This window comes from Glycine max, chromosome 12 (genome assembly GCF_000004515.6).
Source record: "Glycine max cultivar Williams 82 chromosome 12, Glycine_max_v4.0, whole genome shotgun sequence".
Taxonomy (NCBI): domain Eukaryota; kingdom Viridiplantae; phylum Streptophyta; class Magnoliopsida; order Fabales; family Fabaceae; genus Glycine; species Glycine max.
In genome coordinates, this window is record NC_038248.2 from 6,078,818 (window position 1) to 6,099,029 (window position 20,212).

Here is a 20,212-nt window from a genome sequence, read left to right on the forward strand (position 1 = left end):
TTTACGTGTGAATGTTTTGAATCTATAATGTAAAAGTACACTTAAATTTAAAAAGAAAACATATAATATAATTTATATATAAGAATAATGTAATTTTACATCTAATTACAAATCATATTGAAATTAACTGCAAACCAGAAAGAGTCGTCAAAGTCGTTGGGTTGAATGGAAGAACAAAAAACAGGGGTTAGGGTTTGATTTGCAACTAAGAGTGGTTAGGGTTCAAGTTGTACGACCTCCAGGTTTCAAATGACTAAGCTAGGATTGAAATTGTAACGATGAAAGGCTTTAATGCAAGGTGGGAACTGAGTGTAAAGTGTCTATTTGTTTAGCAATGGAAACACTCTTAAATATGCAAAATTGGATTTGCTATATGGAAAGGGTACTAATTCAGCTTAGAATAAATTCCGTGTCAACCAATGGCGGATAATAATTAAACCAAGACGCACTTTCGAACCCTTTTTCTTTTTGTATTTTCGTTTTTGGTCGTCAGATGCACTTTTGATTTAGCATATGATATTGATAAATGTATATTCTCCATATTAAGAAAACAAATTTCCCTTTCGGGACGATCCTAAAAGCACATTTATACACGGAATAGAAAGTTGAATATCGTAAATTGTTAAATATATAAACATAATTATATTTTACCTTCTAAAATACACCTCACCTACAGTAAAAATGCAGCGAATAATAGTAGTATTATAAAAGCAAAGATTGAGAGGCTACATGCAGAATTAATTATTCAGGGTGGTCGTGTCATCAATTTTAATAAAGAGTGGTGTCAATACATCATTTATCTAAAAGTTCACAGGCATATGTTTACTTATTTTATTAAAAATAACTCCAAAATAAGTATAATTATGTGCGTTTAATTTAATTTATTTTAAAGAAACGTTTACTTTTTTATATTCTATTTTTTAAAATAATGATTAATTATATGAAAGAAATTTCAACCAAATAACTATGCACCAAATGTTAAGTCTTAACGGCAATAATCTTTAATCAGATCTTACTTATTTTTTCGTCAACTCTACTTTTAATTAATCAAGATTTATTTTTTCTAATAAACTAATAAATTAAAGGGTTAAGAAAAAAAACTATGCACCTAATGCTCGAATTTGACTAAAAAGTAATATTTAAATGCTAAAATATAACTCTTTTTGTAAAAAAAAAAAAAAAAGAATATAACTTTTTGAAACGGCATCACCAAATCTAACTTATATTTATTAAAGACTTTTAGAATATTTGATTCGCTTCAAATCTAATTTTACGTTTCATATTACATCTCATATCAAATCAATGCACCTTAGACTAATTAGTGAGCCTTGGACTACACCTCTAAAAAAAAAAAAAAAGACTAATTAGTGAGCCACTGAGCCTTCAACTACACCTTGGACTAATAAATATATGTAAAGAGAAATGTTACTGACACTCTCTCTCATGCTTTTTTTAATTCTTTTTTTATTGATTATAATTTATTGGAAATCATAATTGTTTTATAGATTTTATTTTTCATTTAATGATTTTCTCTTCTAATTTATATTAAATGAAAACCAAAATCCATCAATTGATAATTTCAAAAAATTCTAACCAGAGAAAATCTTTGAGAGAAAATATTATAGAAAGAGTTGTTAGTATTTTTTCTCTAAAATAATATCTTGCTAGAGAAACATCCACATTTGAGGGTGGGCCAAACATCTAAATTTCACCTCAAATCTCATTATAAATTTTGGATTAATGCCTGTGAGAAACAATAAATGTATTTTCACCCCAGCTCTTTTAGTTACCAAGTTTTTGCCTTTTTAAACACTTTTTCTCAATTTGTACCTTGGGTTTTGTTTTCTTGCCAAAGTTAAGATCATATGGTCCCAAAACATCACAAATTTATCACTAACCCAACTCCCACCCTCCATAATGGGCTGCAGTTACGGGTGTAAAGGAGTCCGTCAAGCGGAGCTCTCAAAACTTGGGTTTGACCTTGTGAAAAAAATCAATAAGTAAAGTTTAACTCATTTATTTAATTAATTGAGTCTATTATCAGTCTTAGATTTGACTTGTTAAGAAATATTAAATTTGAGTTTAACTTATTTATCTCATTTATAACATAATTATTTTTCTTTTATGAAATTTTGTATAAATAACTTTTTAACTTTATCAATATAATATTTAATAATTATTTTAATATTAAATAATTATCTATTGATAGCAAAATTAGCTTAACATGTGATAAGTGAAATTAAAAAATATAATAAAAATATATATTAGATAATTAATTTTGTATTTTTTAAGAGACAAATTTATTTTCTTAAAATATTATTTGTAATATATATATATATATATATATATGAACTATTCATGAGTCCTTAATGTTGAACTTTCAAAGTTTAGACTTAGACTCATTTAAATAATCAAATCTAATTTCAAGCTTAGATTTATTTATTAATTAATTAAAAAAACAAACTTCAACAAGTAATTTATTATTATTTTAAGTACTTTAGATGTATTATGATATGATAATATATCGTGGCCATTTGACCTTTTCTTGACCAAAAAAACGGGACGATAATGTAAATTTAATTTATTAAAAATTAAAATAGAGATAATTTAATTATACGTGTAATTAAATTAATTTCAACACATTAATAAAATGATATTATACTACATTTTCCGCAACGGTCTCCAACTTCCTACTTTTGATATTCTTCAAACCATTTCTAAGTATGATGAGGAATTGGATTGCTTTGTGTAAATAAATAAATAAAAGCAACCGGATTGCTTAACTACTATTCATAAGTTTTGTAATTTGCTTTTAGGATTAACATGCATTTCATCTTCACTGACTTAACAAAATTAATTTAAAAGTTTAAAATTAGAGCATTTAAAAAGTACAAAAAAATTGTAAAGAAAAAAAATTAATTAAAGTTGTTCATGTTGAAGAACACTAACCAAGGAGAAAAGGTAGATGACTCTAGCTCAAAGTCTACATCAATGTCTCCCCCTAGTTTTGCCTAACCATAAACCTAAGATGAGTCATGTAGTTCACCTCTTGTATATGGTGTCTTCCAACAATAATGTTCATGTGTCTTAATCTTATTGGTTCATTTTTGCCATGCCAATATGATGCCTCAATATTGTCCTTTTCGTATATGATAGGAGATGTGATTATACGCGTCTGACATGTAAGGTTGCGGTGTGTTCTTGAACTTGTCGTCACATCTCTCAGACATTGCCTCATACTAGACTTACATGGTTTCATCTTCTTGGCTATGGTGGGAGTCAGGTGTCACTTCTTCTACTTGGTAATATCATGATGAGTCAATCATTTAGAGTTATGCCCTAGATGGTGTTTTACTCTTTAGACACGGGACCTTGTGGCATAGACACATAAGAACGACTCGTTTCCTTTTGCCAAAGTCGGTATTCTTTAGATATTCATCCCAAATGATATACAAAATTCAATAACAAAAACTATTTAAATATTTTTTTGGACCAACATTATCATAAAAGTGATTTAAGACCATTGCGAACAAAAAAGATGAAAGTATGGCAGCTTTAGTATAATTTTTAAGTTGACAATATAAAATTAAGTAGGGTTGAACATCTTTTTCATTATTACAAATATGTAGAAGTTTATTTATAGTTCTTTATTTTTAAATCATCGATTTTCCATCTTCTATTTTGTAAAATGTGTCACATTTTAATCCAATATCTAACTAGATCAATACTACATTGAGGTCTAGTCAATAAATGACACATCATACCTCTTATCTCCTTCATTTTATATAATACTGATATATATCATGTATGAAAGTAATGTTGTTTAAGTGAGATAAAATTACTATTAATTAGAGGAAAAGTTTTTTCAAAATATTTAATTTAATTGCATATTTAGAACTCAAACTCACATTTCAAGTTAAATTAAAAGAGTAAATTGCACATATTTTTTTATGTGATTTAATGAAATTACACATCTCTACTCATTTTGATAAACATATATATGTCTCCCCTAAAATTTAACGAAATTACATATATCGTCTCTGAGGTTTAAGAAAATTATACATGCATCTCTTTTGTCTTTAAAACATACACAAATCTTTTAAATATCATTCAAGCAGCATTTGAGAGTAACAAGTCATATACATTGATAATTTTGATTAAAAAAAAGGCTAAAAAATGATGTAAAAAAGTTAAAAAATCTTGTACTTTCTAAAACAACATACATGTGGATTTAGATGTAACCAAACTTAACTTCAAGCAAAATGTAAAAAATTTAAATTTTACAAATACAAAGAATAGATAATTTTTTTATAGTAATAAACTCTAAACATTTTTCATATTTATGAAGATGAAAAATATATTTTAATATTTTTTTAAAAAAATTGTAGACGCACGTAACTTATTTTTATTAGATGTTTAGATAATATTTAAACCGTTTGGGTATATTTTACAAACAGAATAAATATATGTGTAATGTCTTTAAACTTTTTAAAAAAATATGAGTAGGTTAAAAAAAACATGTATAATTTTCTTTAAAAAAAACATATAATTTACTCAAATTAAAATCTTTTCATTAACAAAAACTAACATCTAACATTTGGATTAAAAAAAATAAGTTGGAGCCACGAACTCGGTGGTCATCCCACCTCTTTCACTACTCTTACGTGGCATTGCATGTATATTACAGACTTCATGCGTGCTAAACAGTATCAGTGGTACCAACTGGAGTACAGAATAAAGATGATCCAGTTACAAAGAGAAACAACCGCCAAAAAACACAAGTCTTTCTCAACATAACTCAATCCTACAAAACGTTAAAACCGACAAAATAGTTACCACAATATTATCAACAAAGAGACTCCTGTGCACATATGATGCATAAAATCACTTCCACTAAATCCACGTAGCATCAGTTTTCCCATACTGAATTGTGTAAAAACATCATCATAAACTATTGAGACGAAGAAACATCCCGTGCACCACATCAATTGTGTCCAACACTTGTAGGTGTGGAGATCATTAGTTTTAACTCTTATATTTTTTAAATACCTAATTCTTTATATGATATAAAAAGAAAAAAAGTATTTCTCTTAAAGAAAATAAATTTAAATAATTTCAAACAATTTAAAATAAAAAACAAACAAACAAAACATTCAATAACTGAAAACATCATTAATTCAAAATTATATATCGGTTATGTGACTTCTCATTGATCTAAGAGGCAGGCAAGTTTCTTCATTCCCACACAAAAAGAGAAAAGAAAAGAGAAATTTCATTATTTTATTAGAGACGGGTTGTTTTTTATTTGAAAAAAATACGTTAGCCGTCGATTCTTTTTCCTATTCTCTTTCTCTTTTGCTTCCCTTTTTTTAAAGTAGCAGTTGAATTAACATTACAATGGAATTCCTGCCTGCAAGTTAAAGCAAAGAATATTTTTTTGAACCAGTAAGTATTGCTAGGAAAAAGGTTTATTGAAAACAAATAAAATTTAGCTTTAGTTTTTAATAAATTTAAATTTCAATATGTTCCAAAGAACATAAAAAAACAAATACTCCTAGACCTTTTATTGAATTCACATTTCAAACTTATCTTATACGACTATTAGACCGAATACAGTTTTCAATTTTAATCAAGCCGTTCACACTTAGGGCATATAAAAATGCGTGCTTGTGAGACTGTCACGGCCAACTTGTATTACTTACCCCACGTGTTGCCATTTCATAGTGTTAGCGCACACGTGTATCACTCACAATGCTGATGGTGTAGTTGCAGCAACATTCTGTCTTCGTAATATCAGAAGCTTCCGAGTTTCATAGTATGCCCACTGTTTTTGGTTTTAATTACACTATGACACACTCACTGTTTCATTTAATTTTTTTTTTATGAAGTTATTTTGCTAAAAGCATAGTAAATATTTAGCATACTTATAAAATTAATATTTCTCTTATAACATAATTTTTATTTCATATTTAACAATTAAGTAGAATTCTAATCTTATATAATTTATTTAAAAGGTACACGTTACTATCATTTATGTACAATCATATATCATTTCATTTAAGCATTTGTTATAATCAGGAGAATTTATAAAATTAATTTGATTTATAAATATGTTTATGTACATTGTTTTATGTTTACAATTGCAATTTAATAAGAATAAACAGAGTATAATTTTCTTTACAATGCATTAAATTTTAAATTATTCTAGATATAATTTATAAATCAATTGTAGTAAATTTAATAATTTTGCAATACTTGATTTAATGTCGTAAATAATAATGATCAATACACTAGTATATAAATATTATTAAGATACTAATTTATAGTCAAATAATGAAAAATACTTTGTCAATAAACATTTAACTAAACTTTGGTTCTGCCATAATTAATTGAAGCAACAAAATATTATGGCTACGGTGTCACAGTGTAAAAAAAAAGTAAATGGAAATTAAAAGTTGAATTCCCTAATCATTTGTTTTATAAAATAGAAAAATTAATAAATGGCAGTATTTTTTTTATCATTGACAAAATGAGAACAATTGAGGAAGCCCCACAATACATTAAAGATAAATAAGTGATAAAATTAAAGTGAATTGATTATTTCTTGCCACTTTTACGTAGATTTCACTTTTTTTCACGGTCATATAAGAAAGATCTTGCTAATTAGGCACGGATTAGACATTAAAAAAAATATTATTAAAAGTTATATGATAACGTATTTCAAAAACAAATTGTATCCTTTTACTTACTTAAGGAAAATTCTATATGCTCATGTTTTCTCTTGGAAAAACAAAAGGTATATAAAAAAATATTAAATTCTATATGCTCATAAGTGATACGTAATTCAAAAGCTGGTTGTTCCAGATACTGAATGTGTCTGAAAAGCAGACTCTGTGGATGTTATAGTTTCCACTTTCAAGAGGTCTCCTAACCCTAATCGTGGTTTTTACGAAGTCAAAGTCTTCCAAGAGGATTACTTCTAGACCCCAACCTCACGCTCATGGCAGCGGTCTCAATCCCACAGCTGACACTTTTCTTTATTTTACTTCTACATGTTATTTTATGTGATTTATTATTCTTTACCTCTATTTGGAAACAAAATCATAATAATAAATATTCATTGGAGTAGAAAATTACAGATGAAATAATTTAAATTTTTCTGATAAATTAAAATTAATTTATAATAGGTTAGATATTATTTTTTGGAAAAGTTTGATAACTCTCCTTTAATAAATTAACTTATGTATAACTTATTGTTTTTCCACAAACAAGTTTTAATTAGATATGTATTTTTCTGTTCATAAATATTAGTCCTTAATTTTATTTTTCAATATGAAAATTTGAACCAACGAATTTTATTTTACTCTTTTTAGTACAAACTAACCTTATAAGATACTAATTAGGTAGGTTACTCTGTGTGATATACGGGTTAATTTTTTAAAATATTTTTTTAATAACAAATAAATATGTAATATAATACATCATTAAGTGAAATTCAAATATGAATACAGTCATGATATTATATTCTACAAAAGGGTAGAAAAACAAAAAATTACACATATACATACTTGTTTCGACAAAATTTTCTATTTTCCAACCACTATTATTACCAATTCCATCATAAAATGACTCCCAAAATACAAAATGTCAAATACATATTTTTCTCATTTTACATCCATATTTGTATCGCAACCAATATATATGCATTTGTGCGATGTGTTAGAATTACATATTCATTGCATCCAAAGTTGTCTAATACATAATGTAACTCAATTATGTGAAATGAGATGAGACCAAGAAAAGACTAACATTAAAAAAGTTGAATGATTATGAATATTCATTTAATTAAATAAATGCATTGACATTAATAAGCATAAATAATAGAAAAATAATTATAGGCTAAAAAAGGAAGTTAAAGAGTCCGAAATAATTATTCAAAATAGTTGAATATGAATAGGTAATTGCGATCAAAATGAAGAATCATAATTAATTAAATATTGGTAGAAAAATATGAAAAAACAAAAAAAAATACGAGAAAAAGGGGTGAAAATTTTGGAGAGAAAATTTGCTCCACGGGTAAAAACTTTTATATATATAATAGATAACTCTAGTTTTGATTGGATATATAAGTTTATAAAATGAATGCAATATGTATCACTAAATGCATGTATTAACACGCACTAGGTTATTCAAGTTATTAAAATGAAATTACGTTAAATATTATAGAAAAAGTTATCGTCTACAATGTTTTAATTTGGTTTGAATAAAATCGTCTCTGTTAAAAGATTTATGTAGTTTATAATAAAATAAAATGCAACAGGTATTAGAAGTTAAGCTAATGAAGCCGTAAATGCATGTTGATTATTATAAAAATTTGCCTAACTCATATTAATTAATTAATGACATCCACTCCCCTTAACGTAAGTTATTAAATACTAGTTGGTCGTTGAAGTCGTTGTTGCATGCCGTGACCGCTAGATTGGGAAAGATGAAGTTTGACACATAACAAAAATCACTGAAAAAAAATCATTAGCTGCAATTTATTCTTATAAGTCCATGTTAATATCATTTTTTAATAACAAATAAACTATTAATATAATTATTGTGAATTTACATTAAAACTAAAACATATTAGAATAATACTATGATGTAATAATGGTATATATATATATATATATATATATATATATATATATATATCATATTATAGAATTATATTTTGATATAATGTATTATATTATTGGCATAAATTCACAATATTGTACTAATAATTTAATTTTTATAAAATAAAGTCTATAGCTATGAAAAAGTTTAGTGACAAGCAGTTACTAAATATATATATATATATATATATATATATATATATATATATATATATATATTCTTTAGTAAATAAAATACTTCTTTAGTATTACTTTTTTTTATATGAAATTAAAATATATCATTGTAAAATTTATATTATTTTTTAAAAAATATATTAAATATAAAAAATTGTTTTTTTTATCTCATCCCAAAGACGGATGACAATGCAAGTAAACAACAAAAACAAGATAAAATCTCATGTCTAAATGGTTCTCACAACAATCTACAAGTAAAGAAAAATGAAAGAATTTCAAATGGTAGGTTTTCTTATAATCAATTAAGTTTTGCTAAAACTATTTGGTTAATATGCTGTGGAGTTATAAAACCTAATAAGTATTTCTCTTTTTATAAGCCAAACTAATAAGTGTTGATAGGTGGAGAAAGTGTGTTATTTACACTGTAATTAGTGAAAATAATAATAAACATGATGCTTTAAAATAGTATTAATAATTTATTTTTTATAAAAGTATGAAGATACGAGGGCAATAGGTGGAAGCATTGCTTTTTTTGGCAGCCCTAGCCAAGAAAGAAATTAATGTTGATTCTTCGTTTAATTAAGCTACGCAGACATACAGGAACCGTTCTTTAATTTCTTTCTTTGCTTATGTTTACTAAGTCAACTTGTTCGAGTTGGTAAGGTAACATTACTTCAAATGTACATAGATAATATTTTCTTTTAAAGAAAAAAGAATGAAAGAACATTAAAGCAATGCTTCTAGATTTTACGATAATACATATTAGCGTTTTTTTTTTCTTTCGTATAGGAATGTTTGAGTGCTCGAGTTTTATTTACTGTGAGTCTGAAATTTCTTTATACATACTTTTCGTTGAATTATATATTAAATTATTATTGAAATATGATTTCTAACATAAATATTTGAGAAATAAAAAATATTTTAATAATATGTTAATATAGTAATTTAGTGAAAATTCTATAGACAATAAATCAAATATAAACCCTTTTTAAAACATTTTCACTCATATAAATACTACTTAATTAAATAGATTGAATACTCATTTTAGGTGAAATACTACAGTCCAAACCTAATTTTAAAATTTGTTCTTCATTTATCTTCTTTTTTTTTTACGCTCTTCAATAAAAAAAATAATATCTCTCTTTTATGAAAAAAAAATTAAATAGCAGAATTATATTCATGGAATTTTTATTTCCTATAATATGTTAGCTCCAAAAAATAATAATTTTCCTATTTCTGAAAAAAAACCCTAGGAAATGAAAATTATTTTTGGTATTTCCTATAATTTTTACTATTCCAAAATTATTTTTGAAACAGAAAAAATGATTTGTTTTGGAGGGAGAATATTATAGGAAATAAAAAATTCATGAATATAATTATGGTATTTAAATATTATTTTGATTTTTTTTTTCAGAAAGGGGAATTATTTTTTGAGGGAAAAATATTATAGAAAATGAATCTATTTAATGAATGAGTGAGATATTTATTATTTTGATCGAAAGTGAATTTATTAATTTTAAAAGAAAATAATAAATAATTTAAAAATCATTAAAAATAAGTATTAATCTAAATTAGATAAAATTGAGTAATTAGTTATTTTGATTACGTGTAATGTATCATCCGGACTAACGATATGCTGATCACTTCTTTTCACTTTTACTATTTCTTATAAAGTGTTAATCAAGTTATACTTTAGAATGTTAATGTTTGCATGGTTTTTTTTTTTTTTTTCTTAACCATCATGTACACTTATTGCTGACCAAAAGAAAAAAACGTGTTTATTGAAAAACAAAATTATATTTTTAATAAAAAATTTCTAGTTCATTTAAAATAAAATAAAAAACATTTCATATTTTTTCTCTAATCAATTAAAATTACTTAAAAAATATATTGAATATCCTGTAAATCTGTTGCATAATATATAAAAATTATTTGAGATCCAACTTATCTAAAAATTTTAAAAATAATTTATTCGGCAGAAAATTTGGCTTTAAACCATATATGCACTTTTAAATTAGAAGCATCAGTGCTGTGAGTCATCAAATTAAAATCGTTCAATTGAATATTTTGGAACTTATTCTAGACAAATCGTTATTTATTCGATACACAATCAATGTGTGTGAAAGGGAAACGGATTTCAAGCATTTACACATTCATAAATTGGACTTATTAAACGAAGATTAGACACTTTATACTTTTTAATCCCTAAAAATTGAACTCAATTATCAAAATATTTACAAACAACTCGCATCCATGGTTTTTTTTTTTTTTTTTTTTTTTTTATATAAACAGTTTATATTTCAGTATTCATAATATTATAAGTTAAATTTGTCGAAATAAAATTTAAGTTATTTAATTTTCATTTAATAGTTCTAATTAACCGAATGTGTGAATGCCAGTCCGTGAGTATTAACCTCTCCCCTCATAGTAATTTGGAAGGGTAAGTAGATGAACTCTTCCTTAACCCTCTAATTCCTTAAACTAAGGATGGATTATCATTTTCAACTGCTTTTAAAAAAATAATTATACATTTAATTTTATAATCATCCATCTCTTTCAGTTTATCTTTATTTATCTGTAATTTAAAATTTTTTATACATTTTTTAAATGACCAATAATTAAATAATTTTACATTATAATTTAAATTATTTTATATTTATATATTTTAAAATAAATATGTTGAATTATTATGTTTTTTAATCACAAGATAATTTTTTTTCTTCAAATTTTTTCAATAAGTGTATATAAGTATATTATAATTTATAGGTGGTTTTATTTATTTATTTTATAATCATCCATATTTTTCGATTTATCTTTATTTATCTGTGATTTAAATTTTACTATATATATTTGAAATTATCAACAGTTAAAAATAATTTTGTATTATAATTTAAATGATTGATTTTAAATATAAACTAGAATTTATATATTTTAAAAGAATTATTAGGTTGATTTATCATGTTGTTTGTTTTGGTAATGATTTATCATGTTGTTAAATGACAGGATAAAATATTTTTTCAAGATTTACAGGATAAAATAATTATTATGTTGTTTATATAATAGGTGATTGATAAAATCAACGCGGGATCATAGTATTGATACTAGTGTAATTGAAATAAGAGGGCAAGGTGGACCCCATCATGGCTTTCCCACTGTGATTCCAAATAAAAAATAAAAAACGCGGCTGAGGAAATTCGCGGATCGCGCGAGGTCAAATCCGTCATTTGGGGAAGCAGGAAGTGCTATTTAATTTTGGATTCCTAAAGAGCGAGAGAGAGAGAGAGAGAGAGATGGTGTCGTGAAAAAAAATAAAAAGGGAGGTGAGAGAGTGAATTAGACAAACCAAACCAAAGCGGAATGCCGCACCCTTCAATAATCCATTCTTCAAACAATGGCTGAGGAACATCCTCGCCCTAGGCTTCTTCTTCTTCTTCCTTTTCTCGATCTTCTTCAATAATCTTCTTTGCAGCATTGTCGTCGTTGTTGCGGTTAAGTTCCTTTCTGTGTGGGGCCGGGTCGCATGAATGTCGGGGAGGGGACACTTTTGTTTTTGTTTTTGTTTGCTTACGGTGGAAGTTAGTTTTCTTCTTCTTCTGATTGCATGTTGTGTTTGTGAATGGATGAATGAATAATCCTTTGCAGGTTGCGTGCGATGGGCGAGGTGGGGAAGATACTTTACATAGTGGTGGTCGATGACTCCGAGAGGAAAGAGTCCTTCCGCTACTCGCGTCCCGTTCTGCAGAGCACGCTCCAGCTCATGGGTTGCAAAGCGCGTCACGCCTTCAAGGTGCCTTTTCTTTTTCTCTTCTCTCTTTTCCAATTCGCCGTCGAAATTATTCTTCTTTCATGATGATTTCTGATTCCATAGTTTCGTACAATCTCCCTGCTTTTATTTGTTTATTCTTTTATCACCGCTTAATGGTTCAAAGTATTCATTGGTTTTGTTGATCACTAATCTTCGTTAGCAACCTGATTGACCACCTTTAAGGGTCTCTTTTCTTAATCGTGTCTTTTTCATCCATAATGCTCTAACCCGATCTCCTTGTTTTATTAACTTTTTCTCGGAGATTAAAAGACTCTGTTAATGGTTACGTATATATTGGTAAGGGTGATGGACACATGGCTATTCCGGATCATATGATAATTTCTTGTATTTTAGATTGGTGATCTATATTCAGGTTCTGGATTTGAGGGACTCCAGTGGAAATTTTGAGGACTTTTTTGTTTTTTTGGTTGGGGTAGGGGTCTCTGTTACCTTGTTGACCGGAAGTAGTTTGACCTGTTTGTTCTTTTGCTTTGCCCGTTTCACATTTTCTGGTCCCGATTGTGATTAGTTTTTGTCTTCTTTTGGGTTCGTGTTTACTTTGAATGAGTTGCATTTGGTTCTGGCCTTTTTTTTATTCAACACGGGTGTTTGAAAATTGTAAGAAATGAAGAAACTCTGTTTCTTGTATTATTTTGACAAGGTAAACCCCGTACTTCATCAATGCAGTAGATAACTTGACAAACCATTGACTAGATGCTTGTCTAAGTCCATAGATTGACTTATTTAACTTGTAAACTCGTTTGTCACCTGCCATAAGCATACTTGGTGGTGGAAGCATATAAACTTCATGCAAATCTTCATGTAAAAGGGCATTTGTTGCATCCAACTGAGATCAGTCCAACTGTTTTGCGGCAGCTACAGTTAAGAGGCATCTAACAGTACTGGGGCTAATGTCTTCGTGAAATCAACACCTTCAACTTGTGTATAAACCCTTGGCAACAAGGCGAGCTTTATAGCGTTCGATACTGCCATCTGCACGACGCTTAATTTTGTACACCCATTTTGAACCAACAGGCTTCTTACCAACTGGGAGTGACATTAGGGACCTAGTATTATAGTTTTGCAATGCCATGAGCTCCATATCCATGGCTTCATGCCATTTGGGATCTGTTTGTGCTTGAGAAAAGGTTTTAGAATCATCTTGAGTGGAGATGGCCGAGAGAAAAACCTGGTGTGAATGGGGAAAACGTGAATAAGAAAGGTGTCATGATAACGGATATGGTGTATCTGAGGATGCTGATTTAGAGGCAGGTGCATTAGAGGATACTACTCTAGGAAGATTGTACTCATAATCGTTAAGATCCCGTGGGATTTATCTATCACGGTGTGCTCTTGCATCAATATTCAACCTTTTTTTATTTGCTTTATTTAATTATGTTTTAGTGAGAGATGATGCATTCAAAGTGAACTATTGTAGTTAAATATTAGGTTGCTACTCTGGCTCAAATTCTGAATTTTCTTTTTCTACCTCTATTCATTTGAATGGAATGGGATTTGAATCTTAACAAGATGTGGTCAAGTTGGAGAGAATCAGAGAAAAAAGATGCAATTCTTATCAAATATAATATCTAATCCTTCAACCAATCATTGTAGGTCCTTATTTGATAAAAAAAAAATCTTGTCTTTACTGCTCTAACATGATTAAATTTTGTTACTTAACAATAGGAAAGGATACCAATTCATGGATCATAATGGGTTATCTTTATTCAGTTATAAGGGAAATTTATATTGATTGGAAAGTCTTTGTTCCTTGTTAAGAACCATCAACCTAATATGAAGTGTGGAATGTGGATACAACATAAGACATAGATATGACTTGGATATTGAGATTTGACTACTTCTAAAAGTTATAAGATACAGAATTGGTCAGTACTACAACATATATTGATATAAGATTAGTTATTGCGTACATCTTAAGGAAATAGAAATACTATGCTTTTTAAAGTGTGAAGACTTAAGGAAATAGAAATACTATGCTTTTTAAAGTGTGAAGACCAAATTCATCAATATAAAAATCTATGGATCTTGACCATGTTTGACTGAAAGTATCGAGATTAAAAACACATTTTTCTGTACTATTATTTATCTACCAAATTCATCAATATAAAAATACTATTATTTCTGTACACATTTTTCGGAACAGAATGTTGAGCGGTCAAGAGCCAACATGAGAATAAAGTCGGTGTAGCGGAGATGAGGATGTTGCGGTGGATGTGTGGTAAGACTCGACAGGATAAAATTAGAAACGAAGCTATTAGAGAGAGGGTTGGAGTAGTGCCTATTGTAGAGAAGATGGTGGAAAATAGACTTAGGTGGTTTGGGCATGTAGAGAGAAGACCGGTAGACTCTGTAGTGAGGAGAGTAGACCAGATGGAGAGAAGACAAACAATTCGAGGCAGAGGAAGACCCAAAAAGACTATAAGAGAGGTTATAAAAAAGGATCTCGAAATTAATGGTTTGGATAGAAGTATGGTACTTGATAGAACATTATGGCGGAAGTTGATCCATGTAGCCGACCCCACCTAGTGGGATAAGGCGTTGTTGTTGTTATTATTTATCTACCAATTGTTATGGTACCCTGCCAGTATTGGAACAAGTATTTAAAAAAAAAGTAAAAAATATTGTAAGATGCAGACTAGAGATATTGTTGATGTTTGATGAGTATTTGACATGGATATGCTCAATACCAATATGATAGACATGGATATATGATATAGAATGTGTTTTTTGGTTATTAGTACTGGTTAATTCTTATGTTTTGTGCAGAGACTACATATAACATCAGAATTTTTCCACAACATTATTCTGACTGTGTTTTTCATTTTCCTCTTATCAGATCAGCCAAAGAGTGTTTGAACTCACAAGGAAAGAGAATTCTACTGATGTTTTGAAGCCGGAAGTAGAGGCCCTATCAGATTTTGATGTTTTCAAGAGGAATTTTGTAAAGAGAGATGGTAAAAGTGTACCATTTGAGTTGTACAAAAGGCGCACATCTGCATTTGTTCGGAGAGAAATTTTTCTAGATATTGCCTGTGATGCTCTGGCAGAGTACAAGTATGTGGGTCCTAACCAGAGAGCAGACTTGGTATTAGCCTGCAGGTACTGCGTTGTTTATGTTTATTCCTTTATGAGGGCTATGATCTACTGTAACCTTAATTGTGGCATATGCTCTCTTGTAGTGGAATCTATTAAGTTGTATGATTTGATAGGGTTTGCCATGGTTCCATTTTATTGATCAAGATGTTATAGTAGTTGTTACCATGTTCTTACTTAGTATGATGTATTTATTGAAACTGGATTACATTCATTTGATTAGGCATTTTGCTTTGGGCGTTATACTATCATACGAATTTTGAAAATGTCAATAGATATCTCTACTAATAAAAATATTGTGATTTACTGATTTTCATGGATTTTCATCATATGTCTTGTGAATTGTGTTAGGGGGTTTCCTTATCATATATCTTTTTGTCCTATACCTCACTTCTCAAAATTGTTTTTGAACTCTCAGAATTTGACATATTTACGTTTGAAATACAACTGTTTGGATTTATGAGGAATGTGAGTATCCTTCCCAGAAATCTGAAGAACAGCGAATGGTAGATCTGAGTTTTCAAGTTACCAGATTAAAACCGTCTTCATTTCCAATAATTGACTCTCTAAATATTTTCTTCTTCTACTTCTGGTTTTATTTCCATACTGAAAATCAGAAAAATCTATGGACTGAACGTTCAATTGTCCCATAATGTTGTTTTGGATTCTAAGTTAATTACCAAGCTTTAATATGAAGTACAACATACAGCATGTTGATATGTGATATTTGTAGCACCAAAAATTTTACTTAAATTTATACTTATCATGAGGAGTTTATTTTTCAAAATATGGTGATAGTTACCCTCTTATATTTACGATTATTTTCTTTGATTGCAGGATCCGGGAAAGGAAAGAGTCTGTGACAGTGTTATTGTGTGGCACTAGTGGCTGTGGCAAATCCACTTTGTCTGCATTGCTGGTATCTTGACAAAGAGAATCAGTTGTTTGTTTTTCAAATGCAAAAAATCTAGGTTTTTACTTATTTGGTGGTAGGATATACATGTGAGAAAGTTGAAAATGAGCAATATTAATACCTTACAGTTTGATAACCATCATTTATGTCTTCACTTCAGGGAAGTAGGTTAGGAATCACGACAGTGGTATCAACCGATTCTATTCGGCACATGATGAGAAGTTTTGCTAATGAGAAAGAAAATCCCTTGTTGTGGGCTTCTACATACCATGCAGGGGAGTGTTTGGACCCTGTTGCTGTTGCAGAAGCAAAGGCTAGAAGGAAAGCAAAAAAGCTGGCTGGTGTGTCACATTTAGTTTCCAAGGAAGACGTAACTGAGGGTCACAATTCTAGCAAATCTGATATTAGGACGTTGGAGACGAGCTCTGGTCCTACTGAACTGCTAAGTCCAAAACAAATGGCTATCGAAGGATTCAAGGCACAGAGTGAGATGGTGATTGACAGTCTTGATAGGCTAATCACTGCATGGGAAGAACGAAAAGAGTCTGTTGTTGTGGAGGGTGTTCACTTGAGCCTCAACTTTGTTGTATGTTTGATTTTCATTATTGTGTCTTTCACTATTTCTTTTCCTATGGATTCCAATTTATTTTCTCATTAGCTAGCAATCAAAATTTGAATACTCGTGCAGATGGGGCTCATGAAGAAACATCCTTCAATTATACCATTCATGATACACATTACAAATGAGGATAAGCACTTGGAAAGATTTGCTGTACGTGCGAAGTATATGACACTAGACCCAGCTAAAAACAAGTATGTGAAGTATATCAGAAACATCAGAACAATCCAGGAGTATCTCTGCAAGCGTGCTGAAAAGCATTTAGTTCCCAAAATAAACAATACCAATGTTGACAAGAGTGTAGCAGCCATTCATGCAACTGTCTTCAGCTGTCTTCGAAGGCGTGAGGTTGGGGAACAACTATATGATCCTGTTAGAAATACTGTGACAGTTGTTTATGAGGAATATAGAAATCAATGTGCAGCCAATTCTTTGAGCTCAAAAGGAATGTTTCAACTGATCCAAAGAAAAGGTTCTTCAAGGAATCTGATGGCTCTTGTTAATACTGATGGGTCTGTGGCAAAGGCCTGGCCTGTTAATTTAGTTGACTGTAATGGGAAGCCTGTATGGTGCCATGGACCAGAGAATGGAGTTGGACATCCAATGTATGGTCCCTTAAGAATTGGCAAGGCAGAACCTATAAATCTTCAGTTTGGTTTTTATGGGATCAGTGCATGGCCAAGTGATGGTGGCACTAGTCGTGCTGGAAGTGTTGACGAGTCTAGAGCCGATGGAACTGATACAGGTAGTAGATATGTATCCTCTTGCTGTAGCTCACCAAGGATGTCGGATGTTGCCGCAAAGGAGGTAAATTTGAACACTTTTCATAAATTTATCTCTGTTCGGCATCAAAATTAATGGCTTGTTATTGTCAATGGTGAAAATATTGGATAAGACAAATTATTATGTCATTTGTTGATTTTACTTTTCATTTTTGCATTATTTTAGCTCAAGGAAGACTTCTCAGTGCATGGTAGTGATGAAGAGATTGACGATCAACCAGAGGTGGGCAGTGATGAGGATTTCAGTGATGATGGCGACAAACATGCCCTTGAAGAGGTAGACTTGTGTTTTCATGTTTTATAACTGATTTACCTATCTGAATATGTAATGAAATTCCCCCTAAAGAAGAATTTCAAGTCTTTTGGGTTGCGTTTGGTGTTGCCCATGCTAGCAACGGCAATGAATCTGCAATGAGTGTGTTTGGACTGGTGTTAATAAAATTGATTTTGAAATGATTTGATTTATGACCGAATGTTTTTATTCTAAAAGCTAGTTAAAAGTAAAATTCAATATAAAATCTTTGTTCTAATGTGAAAGCTATCCAAAGTTACTTCAATTCAACATTAATTTGAACCCAATTTTTTTAAAGGTGAAGCCGAACATGACATTAACCCAAAATTACGTTCATTGGTATTTCAGTGTGCTTCTGAGTAATTCATGGAACTTAACACGCACAATGTTGTTTTTCCGTGATGGCGAGTTATCACTTGGAAATGAATTGATGCTAATCTCAATTGTGTTAGTGGTATGTAGTAAACACGAGTCCTGGGTCATTTCTAATGTTTTCAATTGCTTTGCAGGTAGGATCAGTTGACGAGGAATCGACAAAATCCGATGAAGAGTACGATGATCTTGCGATGCAAGACGTGCTGGAAAATGGGTATTGGTCAGATGATGAAGAGTATAGGATCAGGGTTGATGGTGTTACCGGTGAACTAGGAAGTAAAATGCATGGGGGGTACAAGTATCGTCGAAACCTGGATCTTTTCCTTAGAAGTAGAAGCGAGTTGGCAGAGCCACTATTTTCTTATTCTTCTTTGCTCGTGGAAAAGAATGAGAGGAAAGCCAAATTAAGAACACGTTCTCTTAGTATTCCTGCATTGGGAAAGCATCGTTCAGCAGTGAATGATCCCATCCTTTCTGGTGCTCCTCACAGGTAGCACTACTTACTTTCCCTCTTCAACAAAACTCGTAATGATCAGTTGTTTTTGGTGTTTTTTTGGTTTACTATAGCTTACGATGTCCCATGTGTATATAGTAGAGCGTCCAAAACCTTCCTCGTCTTGTAGTTATTTCGTTGCTTGATATGGATGAATCAATGTTTTGACATTTTTTAAAAACATTTTTCTAAAGATGTATATAAAGAATGCAACATCGCCCTTATCTCTTGAATCCATGAAAACTCTCCAATGAATCGAGTGTTCATGGTTTTGAGTTTATTATGATTTTTGCTTATTTTAGATTTACATTTTTGTTGGGGAGCAGAGTAACAATAATATCTCACAACTAAAATTAATTATGAGAAAAAATAAGAATGGACACTATATTTGAATACATAGGATAGAACAATTATACACTCTTATAAGGAAAAGATGACGGGTAATGAAAAAAATTACAGCATCTTTTTAAATATTAAGAGAGAATAATTATACACTTTCTTATAACTGGGGAATATACACTATACAATAGGAAAACTCTCTCATAAATCTTTTCCTTAAAATGGGAAACATAGATGAGCAAAATGGCTTGTTATTACAGGCTAAGATTTGTGTATACATTGAACGCCATGGCAAAATTTCTATGCTCCAACCAATTTTACAGGTCAGCTCTGTAGAGGTAAATTTTACCACGTGTCATTTTTTACTTTCTATGCCAGAAAAGTGAGTTTACCATTTGGTGGTTTCACAATTTTAAGATAGACGGCTAGATTTTTTATTTTTAATTAATTAGAAAACATTTTAAATATAAATAATATAGAAGTCTGATAATCTATAATTAAATAATAACTAAAAAATTATTAGTGTAATTTAGTGCTTTTAATCATAGGTTTCAATTTATGTAGGTATTATTTATTAAAGTAATAATCATATAACTGATCGAGATTTAACTATTTTTTTCTTATAAAAAAGTAATTTTATTTT

General features: G+C 29.5%; 1 protein-coding gene and 1 pseudogene across 1 annotated transcript; one reads left to right on the top strand and one right to left on the bottom strand.

Annotated features, from left to right (window-relative positions):
- LOC100795154 (DNA damage-binding protein 1-like) overlaps positions 1-12,309 on the bottom strand; it is a 16,890-nt pseudogene extending 4,581 nt beyond the window's left edge.
- Positions 12,098-19,411, top strand: LOC100776549 (P-loop NTPase domain-containing protein LPA1 homolog 1). The gene is made up of 8 exons (XM_003539731.5): positions 12,098-12,325; positions 12,480-12,624; positions 15,500-15,762; positions 16,594-16,675; positions 16,830-17,255; positions 17,358-18,095; positions 18,237-18,347; positions 18,872-19,411. Exons 2-8 carry the CDS (start codon positions 12,490-12,492, stop codon positions 19,229-19,231), a joined length of 2,115 nt encoding a protein of 704 aa, XP_003539779.1. The 5' UTR covers positions 12,098-12,325; positions 12,480-12,489; the 3' UTR covers positions 19,232-19,411.
- The last annotated feature ends 801 nt before the right edge of the window (positions 19,412-20,212 follow it).

What these genes read in the sequence shown, in the direction of transcription:
- LOC100776549 (XM_003539731.5), top strand. Translation starts at nt 12,490, where the DNA reads ATGGGCGAGGTGGGGAAGATACTTTACATAGTGGTGGTCGATGACTCC. An exon ending in GACTTGGTATTAGCCTGCAG is followed by an intron (nt 15,763 to 16,593) that starts GTACTGCGTTGT and finishes CTTTGATTGCAG; the next exon opens with GATCCGGGAAAGGAAAGAGT. An exon ending in ACAAACATGCCCTTGAAGAG is followed by an intron (nt 18,348 to 18,871) that starts GTAGACTTGTGT and finishes ATTGCTTTGCAG; the next exon opens with GTAGGATCAGTTGACGAGGA.